General features: G+C 43.4%; 1 protein-coding gene across 1 annotated transcript; it reads left to right on the forward strand.

Annotated features, from left to right (window-relative positions):
• Window positions 1-124: 124 nt before the first annotated feature.
• NUB1 (negative regulator of ubiquitin like proteins 1) lies at window positions 125-17,689 on the forward strand. The gene is made up of 15 exons (XM_068145946.1): window positions 125-377; window positions 3,317-3,434; window positions 3,520-3,681; window positions 6,764-6,819; window positions 7,735-7,805; window positions 8,645-8,827; window positions 10,328-10,416; window positions 11,892-11,998; window positions 12,839-13,025; window positions 13,371-13,478; window positions 13,640-13,792; window positions 14,692-14,838; window positions 15,104-15,199; window positions 15,890-16,082; window positions 17,016-17,689. The coding sequence occupies exons 2-15, from the start codon at window positions 3,318-3,320 to the stop codon at window positions 17,177-17,179; spliced, it is 1,833 nt and encodes a 610-aa protein (XP_068002047.1). The 5' UTR covers window positions 125-377; window position 3,317; the 3' UTR covers window positions 17,180-17,689.
• Window positions 17,690-18,113: the final 424 nt, after the last annotated feature.

An 18,113-nucleotide genomic window follows, 5' to 3' on the forward strand; every position in this document is an offset into this window, starting at 1 on the left:
GAAAGCCACACACCTCGCGTCCAAGGCAGGGCAGGACGCTAAGATGGCGACAGAGAGCTTGGCTTCAGCCACGTGACGAGCCGCCGCCTCGCTGCCATTTGCGTGGGCCTTCCGCCTTTCCGTAGAACCTGCCCCTGTGTGCCTATAACCGGCACTGGCACGTACGCTCACCGGCCCGGCCCGCCCCTGGCTGTTGATCGGCCCCGAGGTGCCGCCCGGCCGCTCCCGCTGCTTCGCCAGAGAGAGGGCGGTCCCCGCCAGCCCCGGCGCCGAGCCTCTGAAGGCGCTCAGGGCTGACGCGAGCAGCTGCGCGAGAGCCCGAGCTGTCCTCAGAGACTGCCTGGGCCCCGAGGCCCGGCCTCCGCTGCGGGGCGCAGGTGGGTGCCCGAAGGCCGAGGTGACGGGAGCCCCTTCCTGGCGGTGTGCCGAGGATCGCCCCTCCGCCTGCCCCGTCCCTGCGGGATCTGCTCGGTCTGGCCGCTTCCAGCCTTGCGATTGCACGCTCAGAAGCGGGGACTGGTTGCATCAGCTCCGCTGCCGCCACAGAAGGCTCCTTCTGTGGTTGTCTGAATGCTCCCCATCTGCCGTGGGTTGGAGGTGCCTGGGAAAGGGGGAGAGTGCGTGCCCGTGCTTAAAATCCCCTCCTGACAGCGCCGATTTATGGTCTTGGTGCTGTCGTAATGGGGGAGAAGCTGGATGTGCCCCTGGGAGGCCTGAGGATTCCCTAGGATCCCCGGCAGGCTCCCGAAGTGTTTGGGTTTTCCTCCTTCCCTTGAGCTTCTGCCTTGTGGGTTGGTTGGATTTTGGGGAGGGGGTGTTGGTTTTTCCCCCCTTTTTGCACATGATGCTGCTTCAGTCACTTGCCCCTCCTTTAGCCATAAGGAATGTGTCAGAGTCGTGCCAGGTGGCTTTCCTGCTTGTCTTCAGGGAAAATTAATGCGTAGTGCTTTGTTAGTGAGCCATCCCGAGGAGTCTCTGTGCCTTCCATCAGAAATGGGACTTGGTAACTTGTTTTTTTTGGTGGTCTGTAAAGATCAGCTGGCTTAAGAGGATGACATTTTAGTCGCAGGAACAGTCTGGCACTCAAAAATGGCCCTTGGGAAATACCCTGGGTTGTTAGATCAGTTTTGAGACAGTTAAAGTGTTACTGAAAGTGAAAGTGTCAGGAGCGTTCGTGGTGGTGGCTGATGGAAAAGTAAGGCATAAATGGTTTTGCTAAGGATTCTTCTGCAGTTTAGTTACAGTGAAATAGGAATTAATGAGAAATGCTAGACGTGTTACATATTAAAATTATCAGGTTTGTGTTTGTGAAAGGAACGTTTTTTTGATAGGTGGTTGCAAAGAAGAATTGGGAACTGTAATGGTATTTTAATAGCTTAGTGAGAGATCACAAACTCAGAATAACAATAGGATTGATAAAAAGATGAATGACCAGTTTATAAATGCTACTTGTGTTTACAACCCACAGTCTTGAGGTTGGGTTTCGATTTTAGACTTTTCTGGGTGCCACAAAACAATGGATATTTTTTTTTTGTTTCTTAAGTAGAATTAGGGCTATAAAAGGTATCAGCATAACCTGAAAGTGGGAGAAGAATGGTTGTAGGTTGGTTGTGAGAGTTGCCTGACATGTTTTGGAAAAGGGGGAAGATGCAATAATAACTTAGATGCAGTCTTTGGAAAATGTAGTGTGTCTGTTGCTGTCTGCTTCGTAAATTACATGTTTTGTCTTGCCCCTAAAATAACAACATCACCCCGGCAAGGAAAAGAATACACAGTTATCTCTCCTGGTTTGGACAGACACTGCAAATTTTATCAGGAAGGATTGCTAAACTGTTCAACTGTTTAGTTAATCCTTCAGACTCCTTTTTAAAAGAGCAGCATTCAAAGATGGTAGCTCAGTAAAGCTGAGGTTGGGGTAAGGTTAACCAGTAAACTTACCATGTATTGGGTGTTTGCCCATGGGATTTTTTTGCTCCCAAATAGTGTTGTTGGTTTTTTTAAGGAGTAAGGAACAGTCTTTGAAACTGGAAAAATAGATATGTTTGAGTCTTCTTTTCTCTCTCCTTTTCTGCTGAGATCAATGTGCTAGTAAACAAGGAAGAGAAAATGAAACCTCTCTGAAAGTGAAAATGGTTAATTCAAATTCAATGCCAGCTTCAGTCAATATATGCCAACATTTTAAATGCTTTTCTGTACAACTTAAAAGACATCTTCCATATGATTCCCAGTGTCCAAGAGCCAAAAGTCTCCTGTGCATTAATATGCACTAGATCTTTTTGCTTCTGATGAGTTCACTGCTTCAGCCTTTGCTTACCCTCTCTCTGCCTTCTATGTTGTTTCAGTTTGTTGTTTTTTTTGTAGGGGTATGTTGATTCAGTGGTTGCTGCTTTTTCTGAGCTGAGTTAGAGTAACTTTTGGTGATGAATTCAGCATAAATTCTTACTGTCAGCTTCTCCCCAGTGATGGGTACTTTAATGCCTAGTGCAGATTTACAGTATGCTTCATCTCTGATCTCAGCCTCTGCAGTTTGTGTTGCTTGTGCCCTGTCTGTCTTCTCTAGCTTTGCAGTGGGAGTGGGAAGAGTGTCTGTTGAGCTATGGAAAGTGACACACAGCTGTTTTGTTGTTATGATACCAGAATTTTATGATGCTATTAAACAAGTTTGCTTGACAAATGGCTGGGGAAGGAAGGCAAGGCATAGATCATTGTCTTGCTCTTAGCTTCTTGTGCTCTAACTGATCTCACTTCGCTGGAGGGCTGTGAATTTTGCCTTATGGTCTTGTCATGCTAAAGCTTGTGGTTCTGACATGTTCTCTCTTGACACTTTTCTGTCCTCCCAAAGAGGCTAATGATTAATGTTCAACTATCCACTGGTGTGAAAATGCTGTTAAAGTAGGGAAGTGGGAAGAGCAGGGAGGCAGAGATACAGCAAGGACATTTTGTAGAGGGGGAGTTGGGCCATCCATTTCATGGCAGGGCAGAATTGGATCATGGATTTGGATGAATCAACACCTTCTGCAATTCCAGCTCACATGAGGGTTCAGGAAGACATCTCAGTTCTCTTGAAACAGAAAGACCCAGATTCACATAATTTCTGAATTATCCCTGCTCTAATCTAGGTTTCAGCATCCTTTTCCAGTTCTTTGTAATAGTTCCCCTCCCCACCAAAACACAGGGACTGCATTTTATCCTTGGTCTTAAAAAATGTCACTTAGAATTCTTGAAGAAGTGCAGTGTTTTAGTACAGGAAAGCTGTATTTTAAAAAAGTCATCTTTTTCTTTCTTTTTCCTTCCATGTGTGCTTTTGCTTTAAAAGAATGGCACAAAAGAAGTATTTAATAGCAAAACTGACAAGCTGCTTAAGAGAGGACAAAATTCAGCTCTGGAAACCACCATATACAAATGAAAAAAAAGAAGCTGGCAAAGAGATGAAGGTAAGCACTCTCACTTTGGTGGTGTTCATCTCCCACCTTATTTAGTGCTGGTGCATTTCCCCAGTTTTTCTTGCTCTTTTCTTAGGAGCTTGTACAAAAATACTCATCCAAGCTGAATATCAATGAGACCGAGACAGAGAATATGCTGGAAGAAATACGATGCAGAGCGATTGAGCGTGGAACGGGAAATGAGCACTTTAAAGTGACTGGAATTGCAAGGCTTGATATGTATCTGCCTCGGAGAAAGGTAAGTGGCATTGCAGAAAACTCAGGATGAGTAGCTTTGCTTTGGCCTTCTATGTTACAGATATGTATCTAATGCAGATATTCTCACTCAAGTTTTTCAGGTGTTTTATATGAGAGGTCTGTGTTAGGTATACCTTGATAACTGCCTCCCCTCCCCTCCCCCCCCCAGACACATACCCCCCCCCCCCCCAGACACACGTTCTTTATGGTTCAGCTTTCCAGATGTGTGGGAATATCACAGAATCACCAAAGTTGGAAGAGACCTCAAAGATCATCAAGTCCAACCTGTCACCACAGACTTCATGACTAGACCGTGGCACCAAGTGCCATGTCCAATCCCCTCTTGAACACCTCCAGGGATGGTGATTCCACCACCTCCCTGGGCAGCACATTCCAATGGCTAACAACTCTCAGTGAAGAACTTTGTCCTCACCTCCAGCCTAAGCTTCCCCTGGTGCAGCTTAAGACTGTGTCCTTTTGTTCTGGTGCTGGTTGCCTGGGAGAAGAGACCAACCCCTTCCTGGCTACAACCTCCCTTCAGGTAGTTGTAGACATCAATAAGGTCTCCCCTGAGCCTCCTCTTCTCCAGGCTAAACAACCCCAGCTCCCTCAGCCTCTCCTTGTAGGGCTTGTGCTCGAGGCCTCTCCCCAGCCTTGTTGCCCTTCTCTGGACATGTTCAAGTGTCTCAATGTCTGAGGGGCCCAGAACTGGACACTGTACAGAAAAGAATATTGGGAGATCAGTAATTTTCTCCCTTTCAGGATATAATGAGGAATTACCTTTCACTTAAAAGTAAATTAGAGTTGTCTGTCTAGTTCAGTTTGATTCTTTCTGACACTGCTGCTCAGTAAAGAGCAGGTCTGTGTTTTGAAATTCCTCCCCCCCAACATTGACTTTGCCATACCAGCTCAGTACGAAGCAAATGGAAGGTGTATTTACAAGCAAAACTAGACTCTACAGTGGAATGCAATGAATATGTACAAAATATACAGGATTTACAATATTACACAGATATTTACAATTAGCAAACAACACAAAAACCTCCCTGAAGACCAGGGAAGCCATTCTGCTGCCCCCCCTCCTTCTCCCCCTGTCCCAAAGAGAGAAAAGGAGCAGAGAAAAAGCAATGGTTAGATTTAACCAAAATAATGCAGCCAAGGTCAGCCAGGAGCAGATTAATCTCTCCTGAGCAAAGCAAGCAGAGAAGAGATCAGAAAAGAGAATTGTTCTGGTACAGCCACTCTTATACTAGAGATTTTCTCCAATGAAGTTGTTTAGAATAATCTTTAGTTTTCCTTTTTACCCCCAAGAGTGATTGATTTATATTTTTCTACTTTTCTGCTCCAAATCTGTAACTAAATCCTAAAGGCAAAGCCTAAAACCACCACAGTGTAGAGCACCAGAAGTTGAATCAGCATCTGAGCATCACTCTATTGCTACAGCTTTTGTTTACATGACAAACTTAATTTAAAAAAACATCTTTTAAGTGTAGTAAGCAACTTGAACTTGGTGTCATCTCATGTCACATATGGCCAGTAGCATCAAAAAGAACACCTTTAACTTTTAACTGTAGTGTAAGGCAGTGTTCCCACAGTGATGACATTATCCTTGTGTAACTGTGCCAGCCCAGGCAGCTAACCAGTACAGGCTAACCTTTAAAATAGGTATATCCAGTGTTTGAGCTTGGGAATGAGAAGCAGGATTTTCTTTTGTGGTGATATTCATCTGTTCTTTTTGAAGTCAGGCTTCCAAAAGCTTCACAAAGATAACTGAATTAAGTCCTGCCCTTTATAAGCCAGCTTCTACTTTCAAGCATAAAATATGCCAGAACAATGATGTGGATCTAGTTCAATCAGCATCAGAATGGTCACCATACCAGATTCTGTGGCTGTACCTGCCCTAGGCAGCTAAGTGTGGGTGAGCACAGGCTGGCCACTGTTTGATGGACATCCATACTGGTAAGCTGTTAGCATCAGCTGTGGGGCAGTTGGCCCAGGCCCCCTGGCATCCTGCCAAGTGATGCCCAGGCACGGAGTGAGTGCTGACATGGTCAGGAACTGATCTCACATGGCACTGTGGATGCAGCTGCTCTGCCTTTGAAGGTTGAGAGGATTCATCCATAGGGATAGGAAGTGTGCTGGGCAGTCTGGTCAGAGAACAGAAAGCAGGCCCATGCTTACATTCTCAGTAACACAGAGCCTCTTAACTGGGAATACTTCTCCCTTCAAAACAGTCTCTGGCACACATAAGTATCTCAGATCAGTTCTAGTTTTAATCATGTGTGGGAGCAGCATCTTCCCCAGTGCTGATAGGTTTTTATCCCCTCTGATAACAGTGAAAGAGAAATTATTTGCAGGCATTTAAGGGTCGTAGGCATCTTATCAGCCACAGAAGTGAATGTTTACTCTGGGACAGGACAAGGTTTTGTCTTTCTTTTTATCTCAAGATCTTGTCTGGTGCTTCAGAAGGTTTTTATAGTATTTTTTTTAAGTGAATGCATGCAAAAACACAACAACCAATTATAATTGTTCTCTCTCCTGCAGTGAAAAATGATTACCAGGGTATGTGATGGCTTAAAGGGTAGAGGGTGCCAAGTGATTGCCATGGAGTTAAAGCAAATAATTTCTTCATTCTTCTTTACAATGCTACTGGGCATAGGGGAATTAATTAATTTAAAAGTCCAGTTTATCTAATCTGGGACCAGAGACACTACTAGGAATTAATCATAACTTAGCCAGTCACAGGTGAGTAACATAATTACAAAGCAGAGTTAAGATTGGAAGTGCTTAATTAAATTAAGTCAATTTAAGCTATTTGGGTCTGCATTTAGATTTATCTAATGCTGAATCTTCTGCTGTTGTCATGTTAATTTTTAGCACTGTATGGCAAGTACAAGACTCCCTGCCTGGAAATGACTAATATGTATGCCCAACCATAACCCTGGTAATATGATTATTTGAAAAAGAATTTTGTAATTGTTGTAAAACAATTAATTAAGAAAATGTCCACAATACCTTGATAACATGTTTTTTGGTGTGGTTTTTTTTCCCCTCCTTTCCCCCACCCAATATAATTACTACAGAGCAGAAAACTCCTGGAAACTAACCTGTTCATCACAGGCAAGGAGCTCAGATCACAGTAAGTATAACCAGCCTGGCTTTTTCTGTAATGAGACAGCACTGTCATACAGCACTAAAAAAAGGCAAACAGGGCACTTTTCACAGTAGCAGTGTCACAGTATCTCCAAGGTTGGAAGAGACCTCAAAGATCATCAAATCCAACCTGCCACCACAGACCTCATGACTAGACCGTGGCACCAAGTGCCACATCCAATCCCCTCCTGAGCCCCTCCAGGGACGGTGACTCACCACCTCCCTGGGTGGAGTTCAACTGTTCATAGTATCATAGTATCATTCAGGGTTGGAAGGGACCACAAGGATCATCTAGTTCCAACCTTCCTGCCATGGTCAGGGACACCCCACACTAGATCAGCCTGGCCAGAGCCTCATCCAGCCTGGTCTTAAACACCTCCAGGGACGGGGCCTCGACCACCTCCCTGGACAACCCATTCCAGGGTTTCACCACTCTCATGGGGAAGAACCTCCTTCTCAATCTAAGCTTTTTTTTTTAACATGTTGTGTGTTCAGTCTGTCTGAATAGGATGTGCAGTGTCCCTGTAGGACAGCTCTTCATGTAAGAAGATGTGGTTTGACAGACAGAAAACAGGAAAGTTGCAGCTGGGGAAGAATAGCGTTCTCTGTAAATCCCCACAAGTAGCTAAGAAGGAAGGAGTGACCACTGTTCCAGACCTGTCACTAGGCAGGTCTTCTGAACAGTGATTAGCTTCTCTTCCTTTTGTATTTGTCAGCCCAATCAAATTCTTTCCTCTCACTTGTGCTTCTTCCCTTTTCACACCCCAGATCTTCTCTGTACAGTATACCAGCAAGAGTTTTAAGTTAAGAGCATCCTCATTTTTAAGTTTTATTGCTGTTCTACCAAATACTGTATGGCCTTGCAAGTCTGTGTTAATGAATGAAATTATTTCTTTCACAGGATAGCACAGGAACATGCATTAAAAGAAAATGCTCTCAAAATAATAATAAATAAGAAACAGCTTGACCTGGGTATGTATCTCTAGCTTGAGTATACTTTTATTATGATCATTTTCTAGTTTACTCAGAAGAAAAATTGCAACTCTGTTCATTGCAGAAATTCCCAAGGGTTAGCAGCTAACTTTGGTCAGGTTCTGCTCTGGAGGAAATGTAGTAATTTGTAATTATCAACATTCTTTGACTGACTGAGGGCAATTACAGGAACCCTGTAATAAATGTAGAAAATGAGTATTTCAGGTGTTGAAACACTGAAAATGCATGTTCAAGAGAAACCCTGAATCTCCTCCAAAACCATATGGTATGACACCACATCCAAAAACTTTTTTGTACTGCTTTTCACATGTTCAACTCTTCAGACATGTTGTGGGAAGTGATGGCAACATCTTTCTCTTTATTGTTGGCCTAAGCATCTGACGTACTTATTTCCCTTAGGCTACATCAGAATTAGAACCATGGAATCAACAGTAGGCACTCAGATTCAGTTCCCAGTTCTTTTGTCCTTGAACTATTGTGATGTCTCATCCTGGACATGTTCCAGTTTTTGCCTGAAGAGCATTTAACTGAAACATAAACAATTCTAGTTTTCAATATGCTGAGAAAAATCAGGCAAAGAAACATACCAACTATTTACAAAGCTCTCCTAGGATGCAAGTCTGATCCTAATTTCTAGTTTCTGCTGAATACATCACTAATTGGCAGGGGTTTCAATTGAATTCTTCAGTAATTACTATAGTTCTTCACTGCAATGTGAGTAAGGCAAAGGGATTCAGCTTGCTTTATTCATGGGTGTTGTGGTCTCCTGGTGTGCAATGTGAAATGGTCTCTTGTATTCATCATGCTGTGCTTCGCAGGCAAAACCCTTGAAGACCAGGGTGTAACACACAATGCAAAGGTGATGGTACTTCAACTGGAACAGAGTGATGAAGAAACTAAAAGAAAAGTTCAGGAAGAGGAACTTCAGTGCAAGAAAGAGAAAGAAATAAATGACAAGATGCAAAGAACTAAGAAGGGCTTGGAGATTCTGTCAGAGAGAGGTAAGAGTTGTTGGCTTTGGAGTCTTTTGGCAGGGGGAGTGAATATTCATTAATTCTTGCACATCAAAAATTATCTTCTCAGTGGACTTTAGCAGAACAGTGGCTCTGCTGTGGCTGGATTTCAGTCTATACTCATCTAGGTTTCTGTCTACTTGTAAACTGAATTCTAAGTTGCCTAAAACTTTCTCTTCTACTCCAAATCTTACACGACTAGAATGCTAGAAAACACTTGGATATAATAGGAATCAATTATTAATTGGCACTTGACAGTTAAGGCACTGATGACTTCTGAGAACAGGCTTTAAATTTATTGTAGATGTAAGGATAGTAGAATAATGAATTGTAAGTCATTACACACTTCTTTTTGTAGTTGATCTCAGCTATGGCTGTGGGTAACCATGGTTTCATTGTGCAGAACAGATCATTTGTCATTCTCATCTGTAACCTGACTGCTCTGTTCTCATTGTGTTTGATGTTGATTGCTGGCAAGTGTGGATTAAGCTCAAGGAGTAGAGTAAATATAACAGTAATAATTTTTCAAGATGAGATTGTTTGTGAATTGCATTGCTAGATGGTGAGTTAAAATCACTACTTCATTGCTTCAAAAATTCACTGTTTGGTGGTTTCTGGTTTGCATGTAATGAATTCCTGCCAAATGCAAAAATACCTGAACAAAGCTGCTTTTAGTGGTCACTGACAGCCTCTTTCTTACTGTAATATCAGATTTTGAACAAATGAAAGGAGTGATTGCTTTTATGTACTTAAAGGGCGATTTAGATCCCAGCTTTTGAATCCTGTATGGGGCCTCTTTAAGGTATTTACCAGCAACTGTCAGTTACAGCACAATGCCAGAGTATGGAGTGGAGTCCATAATGGGCTCAGAGGCTGAAGGTTCTCTGTGAAGTATAGAAAGGATTTAACAACCCTTTTGTTTCATCTGAGAAAAATTGCAGGGCAGAAGCTTTTATTCTCTGCAAACTCCTACTTAACTGTCTTTTGTTTACAAGAAAAGCATCTTTCATTCTAAATCAGATGGAAGTGAAAACAAAATTGGTAGCTTGCTTATAAGCATTAAGGATACGGGGTAAAGGAAAATACTGAGCTGTGTTTTACCCAGTTTTATCAACTGTGCTCAGTTGTGTGGGGCTTTCTGTATTTTCTGCTTCATTTGGTAGAGCATTTCACATGTTCTATAATGTGAAATGCAAATGTTTTTGTCTCCTGCAAAAAATTCTTTACAATTCATGCAACTTCTAATGTTGTGTCAAAATGTCTGGATGAACAGGGCCTTCTCCTCAGTGACTTCTCTAAAGTTCCTCACGTTTGTCTGACCAGGGCTGCTGTGGGTAGGTACACCCAAAAATCCACAACCTTTACATGCAGTTCTGATTATTCTTTTTTTATTATTGCGTTTTTTGTGTGTGTTTGCCTTTTTTGTTTTACTGACATAATCTAAAAGGGTTGTATCTACAAATTAAATTGCTTTTTCCTATCTTTCAGAGGAGTACTTGGATCCAGATTCTTATCCCTATTTAGACATAGCGAACCAGACTGGAAGGTCAATTGAGATTCCTCCTCAAGCTAAAAAAGTAGGTAAAAGAGATGGGTTTGATTCATGAAGCATTTCAAATGTGGGACTGAAATATAGTCCATCTTTTTGTTATGTAACCCTGGGTGCAGTAGGTTTTAATTCTGAAATAAAATTGAAGTAGAATTCTACAACACGTCTTCTGGCTCAGTTGGTAGTGCATAAGACCCTCAATGGGAAGGTCATGAGTCCAAGCCTGCAGTGGGCAGTAGTGTCCTCCCTACTCTACTCATGAGGTCTGTGGTGACAGGTTGGTCTCAATGATCTTTGAGGTCTCTTCCAACCTTAGTGATACTGAACTAGGAGTACTCAGTCACCTGGAGACACCTCTGCTGATCTAATTGCAGGTCTAATCTTGCACCAGCCCCTCTGTGGTGCATACCTTCCTTCTGTGTTTTAAGATGAGGCTTAACTTTGTTACAACCTAGCACCTATCTTAACTTTTGGGTGCCCTTGAACAACATGAAAATAACTGGTTTGTTAGGCCTCCATTTCAACTGCAAACTCGACAAGCTCTAAAATTTGGACTACTTTAAATGAATTTTGGTAGCTTTTCTGCTGTGACCCCTCTGAAATTTGAATGACTTCACCATTCTCAATTGAAGATCCCTTTGGATGGGTGTGTGGATTGAATTCCTGTAGGAATGAGATACCTGATATTGGCTGCTGTAACAGAAGCATAGTGATAGATGCCCTGAGTTTTCTGAAGCTGAATAAATCTTTACAAACACTTGGAATTGTACTCACCAACAAAGAAGAGAAGTGAGCAAGCCCCAGCTTATGTTACCTGCTGCCCTAGCCTCTTCTGGGGCACACTCTCTTTTCTGTGTCATGTGGAGTTTCTGGATGACTGGAATAGCAACTGTCAGTTCTCACAATGTGTGTTGTTCTGGTGAAGTGCTGGAAGTAGTGATTCACCTGAAGAGTTGAAGCATCAGATGTTCAAGTGCTCAAGTTTGAATCAGCATTGAAGATGGATGAGAAGAAATGTTGCAGATTGTTTCTGTGCAGAAATAACCATTTCCATTTCCATTTGTTGACTGCAGGAGCTCAAGTGTTTCCCTGCCACATTCAGAAGTTAATTTTCTGTTCTGAGGAGTTGCAGGAGGTGAATTACTCAGCTTTGCAAGATAGTTGTAATAGCAGAGCAATGCAGATTTGATGCTGCCACGCAGTGTAGCACGCAGGAAAACACTTTGGTCTTTATCACACATCGTTAAAAATCTATTCAGGGTTGCATTCTTAGGCCTGGTGCAACATTTCATGTGTCAGTGACTTTTTTATTGCTTTTAATTATACAATATCTTAACATCAGCAAATGAGAGTAAAATATGAGTACTGCTGCTGCAGAACTGGTACAGTGGTGTATTTCTCAGAAGAAGAAAGGCTGTGAATGGATGACCTAGATGTTTCCTTTTAGCTACAGAAGTGGGTTGGGGAGGTGCAAAAGGAATCTCAATCTGTTTTTTTTCCTAGGCACTTGTGCTGGCAATGGGTTATCATGAGAAGGGCAGGGCGTTAATGAAGAAGAAAGAGTATGAAATAGCACTGCCCTATTTGTTGGATGCTGATAAACACTTCTGGTAAGAACCTTTTTGAATCCTTGTGTCTCTTTCCTTTGCTGTCAGCCAAATCCCAGAACAGCATTAGCTCTACCTGTGCATGTTAATCAGGTCCTGTTTTGCCCAGGATTGCTTCACTTCCCCTCAGCAGATGGGAAACAGCAGACAAAGGCTCTGACTTGCAGTGACAGGTGGCTTCATGTAGAACAGCTGGAACAGATACTGCCACCGGGCAATTTAATCTTTCATATCAACATAAACAGAAACTGTCAATATTCTTGTGCTAGGCTATGAATTCCATTAGCCTGAGACACAGATGCTTGTTTGCAATTGCTCCTGTATGGTAGTAATTTCACGTTAAAGGTGGTGCAGATAGCTAAGGTCTGTAACCATACCAGAGTTTCTGCAGGTAAATTAGTTTCCTGTCAGCAGCCACAGCCCTAAATTGCTCTTTTGGGATGCCCAAAGGTAATAGTGTCCCCATCTGTTTCTCCTCTGTGTGTGTGTGTACATGGAGACCCAACACAGGGTTTGGCATGTTCACATGCGTGAGGTGGCATCTCTGTCATCTCAAAGATTACAGAGGGTTTAATTCTGTTCTGCTTTTAGAGGTGCTGTCTTAAATAGTAACAAAATGAGTTGTGATTACTGCAGTTCTTTGAGGTGTAGTGTTATCAGTAGTGCCCTGTGTATTAGGGAGTGTGATGGGAGATGAGTGCTTCGTTAAATTCCACTGACTTCATTTTGCTACCTCAAAGTGTGTGCTTCCTCAGACATGGGAGTATATCTAGCATGCTTCAGTAGTGTCAAAAAGGGTGTAGAAAAAATACACAGAAAACCAGTAATTGTTCTGTTTTCCAGTGAGTGTAGCACAGAACTGCTGAACACTGTTGACAACTATGCAGTGCTGCAGCTGGATATAGTGTGGTGCTACTTCCGCCTGGAGCAGCTGGACTGCCTGGATGACGCAGAGAAAAAGCTGTCCACAGCTCATAGGTGCTTCCAGAGGTGCTATGGAGAGAACCATGAAAGACTTATTGATATCAAAGTATGCCAAGTTTTGACTTAATTAAGGTGGCTTTTTTCTTGCCTTTCTTTTTTGTTTTTGATCTGCATTCAGTTGCTGTTCAAGTGTCACAGGAGTGACTTTCAGAAGTTTTCTTGTGTCTCCTCAGCCTGTGATCTGCTGTAATTGTCAGCGTAATGAAAGTGTTGGACCTGACAGAAAGGTCATGGCACAGGCATCAGCAGTGTTTCAGATGGGATACTTAGCACAGTGTGGCTGTGTCATCTTTAGATGTGCAAAGTGTTTGACTAGTAATGAATTGCTGTTCTACCATATGTTTCTATTCATGTGCCCTCCTCACCCCTCCTTGTTGAAACAATCCTTTAGGGAAGCTATGGTCGTGAGAAGGTTTTATTTCTGCGGCTTTACCTCCTTCAAGGGATAGGACACTATCACAGCGGCAGAGAAAAGGAGGCTGCTGATTATATTCAGAAGGTAAGACACTGTTAGGTAAAACTTCAGAGCTGTTCACACTGACTCCTGTTCAGGCTCTGTCTTGCACCTGTTCTTCGCTTACTCAGAAAAATGGGGAGACTTTGTTTGTTAGTGTGTTAGCAGCACTACAAATAGCATCATTTTGTCCTTTCTACATGCAGGCTTCTCGTCTGCATGGAGAGCTCTCCATAGATCCTGATAAAGTTGAGCGCCTGTCGCTCCTGGGATTCTCGGAACAGGAAGCTCGCCTTGCCCTGCGAGCGTGCCATGGGGATGTGGAGCATGCTGCCAATCTTATCACCAACAGGAGAGAGGTATGGTGCAGTCGAAGTACTAAATCAAGGATCATATTAGTTGGGATGTCCCTAAGATGTGTTGTGTGACTAGTGCAACATGGTGCTAAATTAAGGACTTGGATTATCCCACTTTGGCACTGTTAGTGGAACTGACAGTTGGACATCTGTTGCCACAAGTTTGAAACCAAAACATAACACAAGGGGAGCCCTGTCCCAAAACAGATGAGATGAGAAGGCCAAAGACTTGTGGCTGTACCAGAGAGGCGTGTAGGAAGACCTTGCACCTGTGTTTGCTACTCAGCACTTGTCTGTATAGGAATAAACCCACCATGATAAAGCTGTCACTCCTGGTCTGAAAGATAAGAGGCTGCAGGATAAAGTACCCTGAGGGTAACAATCAGGCTACACCATATTATGGCTTTGACTTGGAATTTTCAGGAGGGGAGAAGGACTTTCTGTGCTGAAGTAAAGACAGCATTGTCCACACCTGAAGTGCCTGGAGTTACATTTGCTAAGCAGAGGTGGCGCTACTGTGAAATGTGGACAGAGAAGTCAGTGGCTGAGAGAAGGGCTGAACAGAGCTCCTTGGCTACCTGCCCAGTTCTTACCGTATGTCCTTGGCAAGTCTTGTCTGCAGCCCCATCTGCCAAATGGGTTTATCACGAACCACACAGGGCCTATAATAGCTATGATGCCATAAGAGCCAATCTGCGGAGACTGCAGAGCAGAAGTGTGGCAACTGTGCTAGCTCCTGGAAAAGCAACTTTATTTAGTAATGAATGTCTGGCAGCACAGTCTGCATTTAAAAAAATTAAAACTCCCTCCAGAGATTCAAAATCTAAGAAACCCTATAAGCAGAGGGGAAGGCTGAAGCATTTCCATGCACAGTGAGCTTTGCCATGGCTGTGTTCTTTCAGGAAAAGGCACAGATAAGGAGGGAGGAGAGAGCTAAGAGGCGGCAGCGAATGGAAGACATAAATACCTTGAAGAGCATGGGCTACTCAGAGAGAGCTGCTCAGATGGCTCTGCATTATACACAAGGAAACCTGGACCAAGCCTTTAAGGTAAGTGATTGTCAGGAGTAGTACTTCAGTACAAAAAAGCTTCTTTGCTTTTTTATTGTTAAGCATATTCTTGTCTTCTGTAGTCTGTGTTTGTTAATTCATAGCAACCATTTCCAATTTGAACTTCCACTTCCTAACTTGATGACTCACATCACTTAGGTTGGCTGGGGTTTGCTTCAATCAGTTACTGGGCTAAATACATCTCCATACCAAGGACTAGTACATGTCTGTTGCTCTATTCTGATCCCTCTCTGTTTTACTGTAGTTTATTCTTGACAATCCTGAGTTACTGTTGGAAGATGATGATGATGATCCTGTAGCCACGAACCAGTTTCAGGTTTCCCAGGAAAGCATTGACCAAGTGAGTTAGCCCCCTGCTTTCTTAGGAACTGATTGCCTTGCTTCTGAATTGTGCCTTCAAACACACCAGATCTTGCTTAAGCAAAGCTGTACATACATTCTTTGACCAATGTCACTCACGCTGCCACACTTCCTCTGGCATCTGCTTTTCATGGTGCAGTCATAGGCAAAAGTGTAATCTGTGTGTGCCTCCTGTCTGCTACACCTACCTGTCGTGCATGGGTGCAGAAGGAAGTGTGTGCACTTTAATGCTCTATCCCAAATAAGACAGCAAATGAGAAATGTGTTCAAGTCTCTAAGTATTGCAGTGTGCAAGGGAGAGGGGTGGAACTTGTCTTTCTCATCACAGGCTGTCTGAAAAAGCTCTTTTGTTAGGTAGGCAAAACAGATAGCATGTGCACACTCCTGATGTGCTGGAGTGCTTTGAAGTTTCCTTTTGAAAAGCAGTATAAAAAAAATTGGTCTGGGCTAAACAAGAGGCTTTAGATTCTGCTCAAGATCCCCATTCCTGTAATAGGTCACTGCCTGCTGTTAACTGTTCCAGTAAACCAGAGTCGGTGCCCTGGAATTCCTGGCATGCAGTGCTTCCCTTTGTGCAATAGGAATGACTGTCAGATTCCTGTCAGACCTTAGTGCTGGAAGAGCTTGGATTTCTCCTGATTTTCACTTCCATTTTTCCCCCTTCCTGTAGCTGGTGTATATGGGGTTCAGTCGTGAGTCAGCAGAGCAAGCTTTGAAGGTCTTTAAAGGCAACATCCACCTAGCTTCCCAAATCCTTGTTCATTATGGGGGAGTTCTTCCTGCTTCCCTCCTGCTGTCTCCAGAAGGGTCCAGTTCATCAGAAGAATCAACTTCATCCAAAGATTCACCTACAGAGTCTGCAGGTAAGAATGTTGCCTACAGCATGCAAAAGGGGGGCAAGGGGAAGGCTGCTCTGGCTTTTTTGTGAAGCAATTAAGTGATTTTTCCTTCAAATACTGCTAGAGGGCCTTGAGTGATGCCCCAGACTACTTTTGTTAGCAGCAGGATTAGAGGCAAGGCATCCTTTACCCCAGGGAAGCTGTGGTCCCTGCTGCCAGCAGCAGCCATAAGGGATGGCTCTCAGCTGTAGGCAGTGTGCATGATGGGTGCAGCCAAGAAGAAAGGGTAACAGCCTCCAGAGGCAGCCTGGGAAGGGCTGAGGGGAAGTAGCTGCTGAGTGGGCTGTGGCTTTGGTGCACAAGGCTGGAAGCTTTGGGTGTCTGCATCCTCACTTTGCCCAGTGTGGAACACATGGCCCTGTCTAGCCCACAAGCAGTTCTGGTTTCTCACATCTCTTTGTACTGGCTCATGGCAGTTCCCTTCAAAACCAGCCAACCTCTCCTTGCCTGTACTCTTTCAGAGAGCAAATACTAAGTTGCTGGAGCAGGTTTCCTGGACCTGCTACTGACACTGATGATACTTTGGCTTGCTAGTATCTGGGTTGTGGCTGCTAGGAAGTTTATTCCAAATCTGTGCTAGAGAGTCAGCTGATCTGACCACATACTCCTTTATCCTGTCCCTTTTATGTGTAGAACTGTAACTGATACCATTTAGCAAAGAGGAATATTGCAGATACTTGTCTCTCTTCCATTGCTTGTCAGGGCTGTAGTGATCCCTGGAGCACAGCTAAGAGTTTTCCTACAGCTTTAAATAACAGGAAGAAACTGCCAGCCTGCAGCATCTTTGCAGAGCTGCTTTAGCCAAGGTAGTGGTGCAGCAAGACTGGCAGAGAGTCAGGTTGGTGAAAGGGGGAAGGTACCAAATTTGAATTCACTGCTGCTGTTCTTTGTTGGAAGGTTCTTCAAGTTCACCAACAGATGAAGACATGGAGACTGATGCAGTCAATGAAATCATAGAGGATATTCCTGAACATGAAGAGGATTATCTGGATTTAACGCTGGAGGAAGAAGAACAGATCATTCAGGAGTACTTATCCTATATACAAGTACCACAGCAGTAAATCCCATTACATCTACTTCAGTTACATGTATTTACCTTGACAAAATGAGTCTGGATTATAAATGCACCTTCAGCTTATCTCTTACTAAATGCCTTGAATTCAGTTAAACGAGGGGTGGCACACTTAATTCCTGCTTATTTATAAATCTGCTTAAGGCCTACATTTGTGATACATTGTAATTTATTGTCAGAGCAGAGAAATAGAAGCATTTATTTTCAGAAGAAAATTTAATAGAACTAAACTATATTTTTATTGTGAAATAAGTTAACTCACTTAGTCCTCAAGTGGAGAAGCATTTCTATACCATTTGAAAATACCAGCTTTAAAGAAAAGGTGAGTTTGTAAAGCCTGGCTCATGAGCTTGCACAGGTATCAACTTCCCAGCTGTTCTTTTTTTCTTCTGAAAGATTTCTGAGAGACATTCTGTATCTGCTGTGCATGGGTTTGTACTGTGTTCTGCTTGTCACTCCCTGCAGGCCTTACACAGGCATTAAAGGCAACTGTGCAGAGTCTTCTGTGCTTTGGGTTTGAAAACCAGTAGGAACTACCTGGCAGGGCCCTGTCCTGTCAGCCCCCATGACCTGTGTGGTGATATTTCCTTTACAACCAAATAACCAGTTTCCCCAAGCAGCTCCTCTTGACCTCTTACAGGTGTGTGGATTGCTGGCTATCAAGGGGACTAGATGATTTCCTTTAACCAGCTGTTGGACAAACTTTGGCGTGGGACTGTCTCAGGAGTTGTAACCAGCCTGTGTATTCCTCAGAAATACATGGCGTGTGCTTCCTAACATCCTGTTTTCTGCTGCGTAAGCACCCTTCTCTCCACTGGGAACAGACGTTCCCTGCTCGGCAGCTTTTCTTAAAGGCGCGGCATCTTTGCTTTCCGTAGCTCCCTTCTAGCGGCAGAGGGAGCTGGTGCCCCGTCTGCTGCAGG

The sequence above is a fragment of the Melanerpes formicivorus genome, unplaced genomic scaffold, assembly GCF_026170545.1.
Source record: "Melanerpes formicivorus ecotype bairdi unplaced genomic scaffold, bMelFor1.0.p_v2 SCAF_13, whole genome shotgun sequence".
Lineage (NCBI taxonomy): Eukaryota > Metazoa > Chordata > Aves > Piciformes > Picidae > Melanerpes > Melanerpes formicivorus.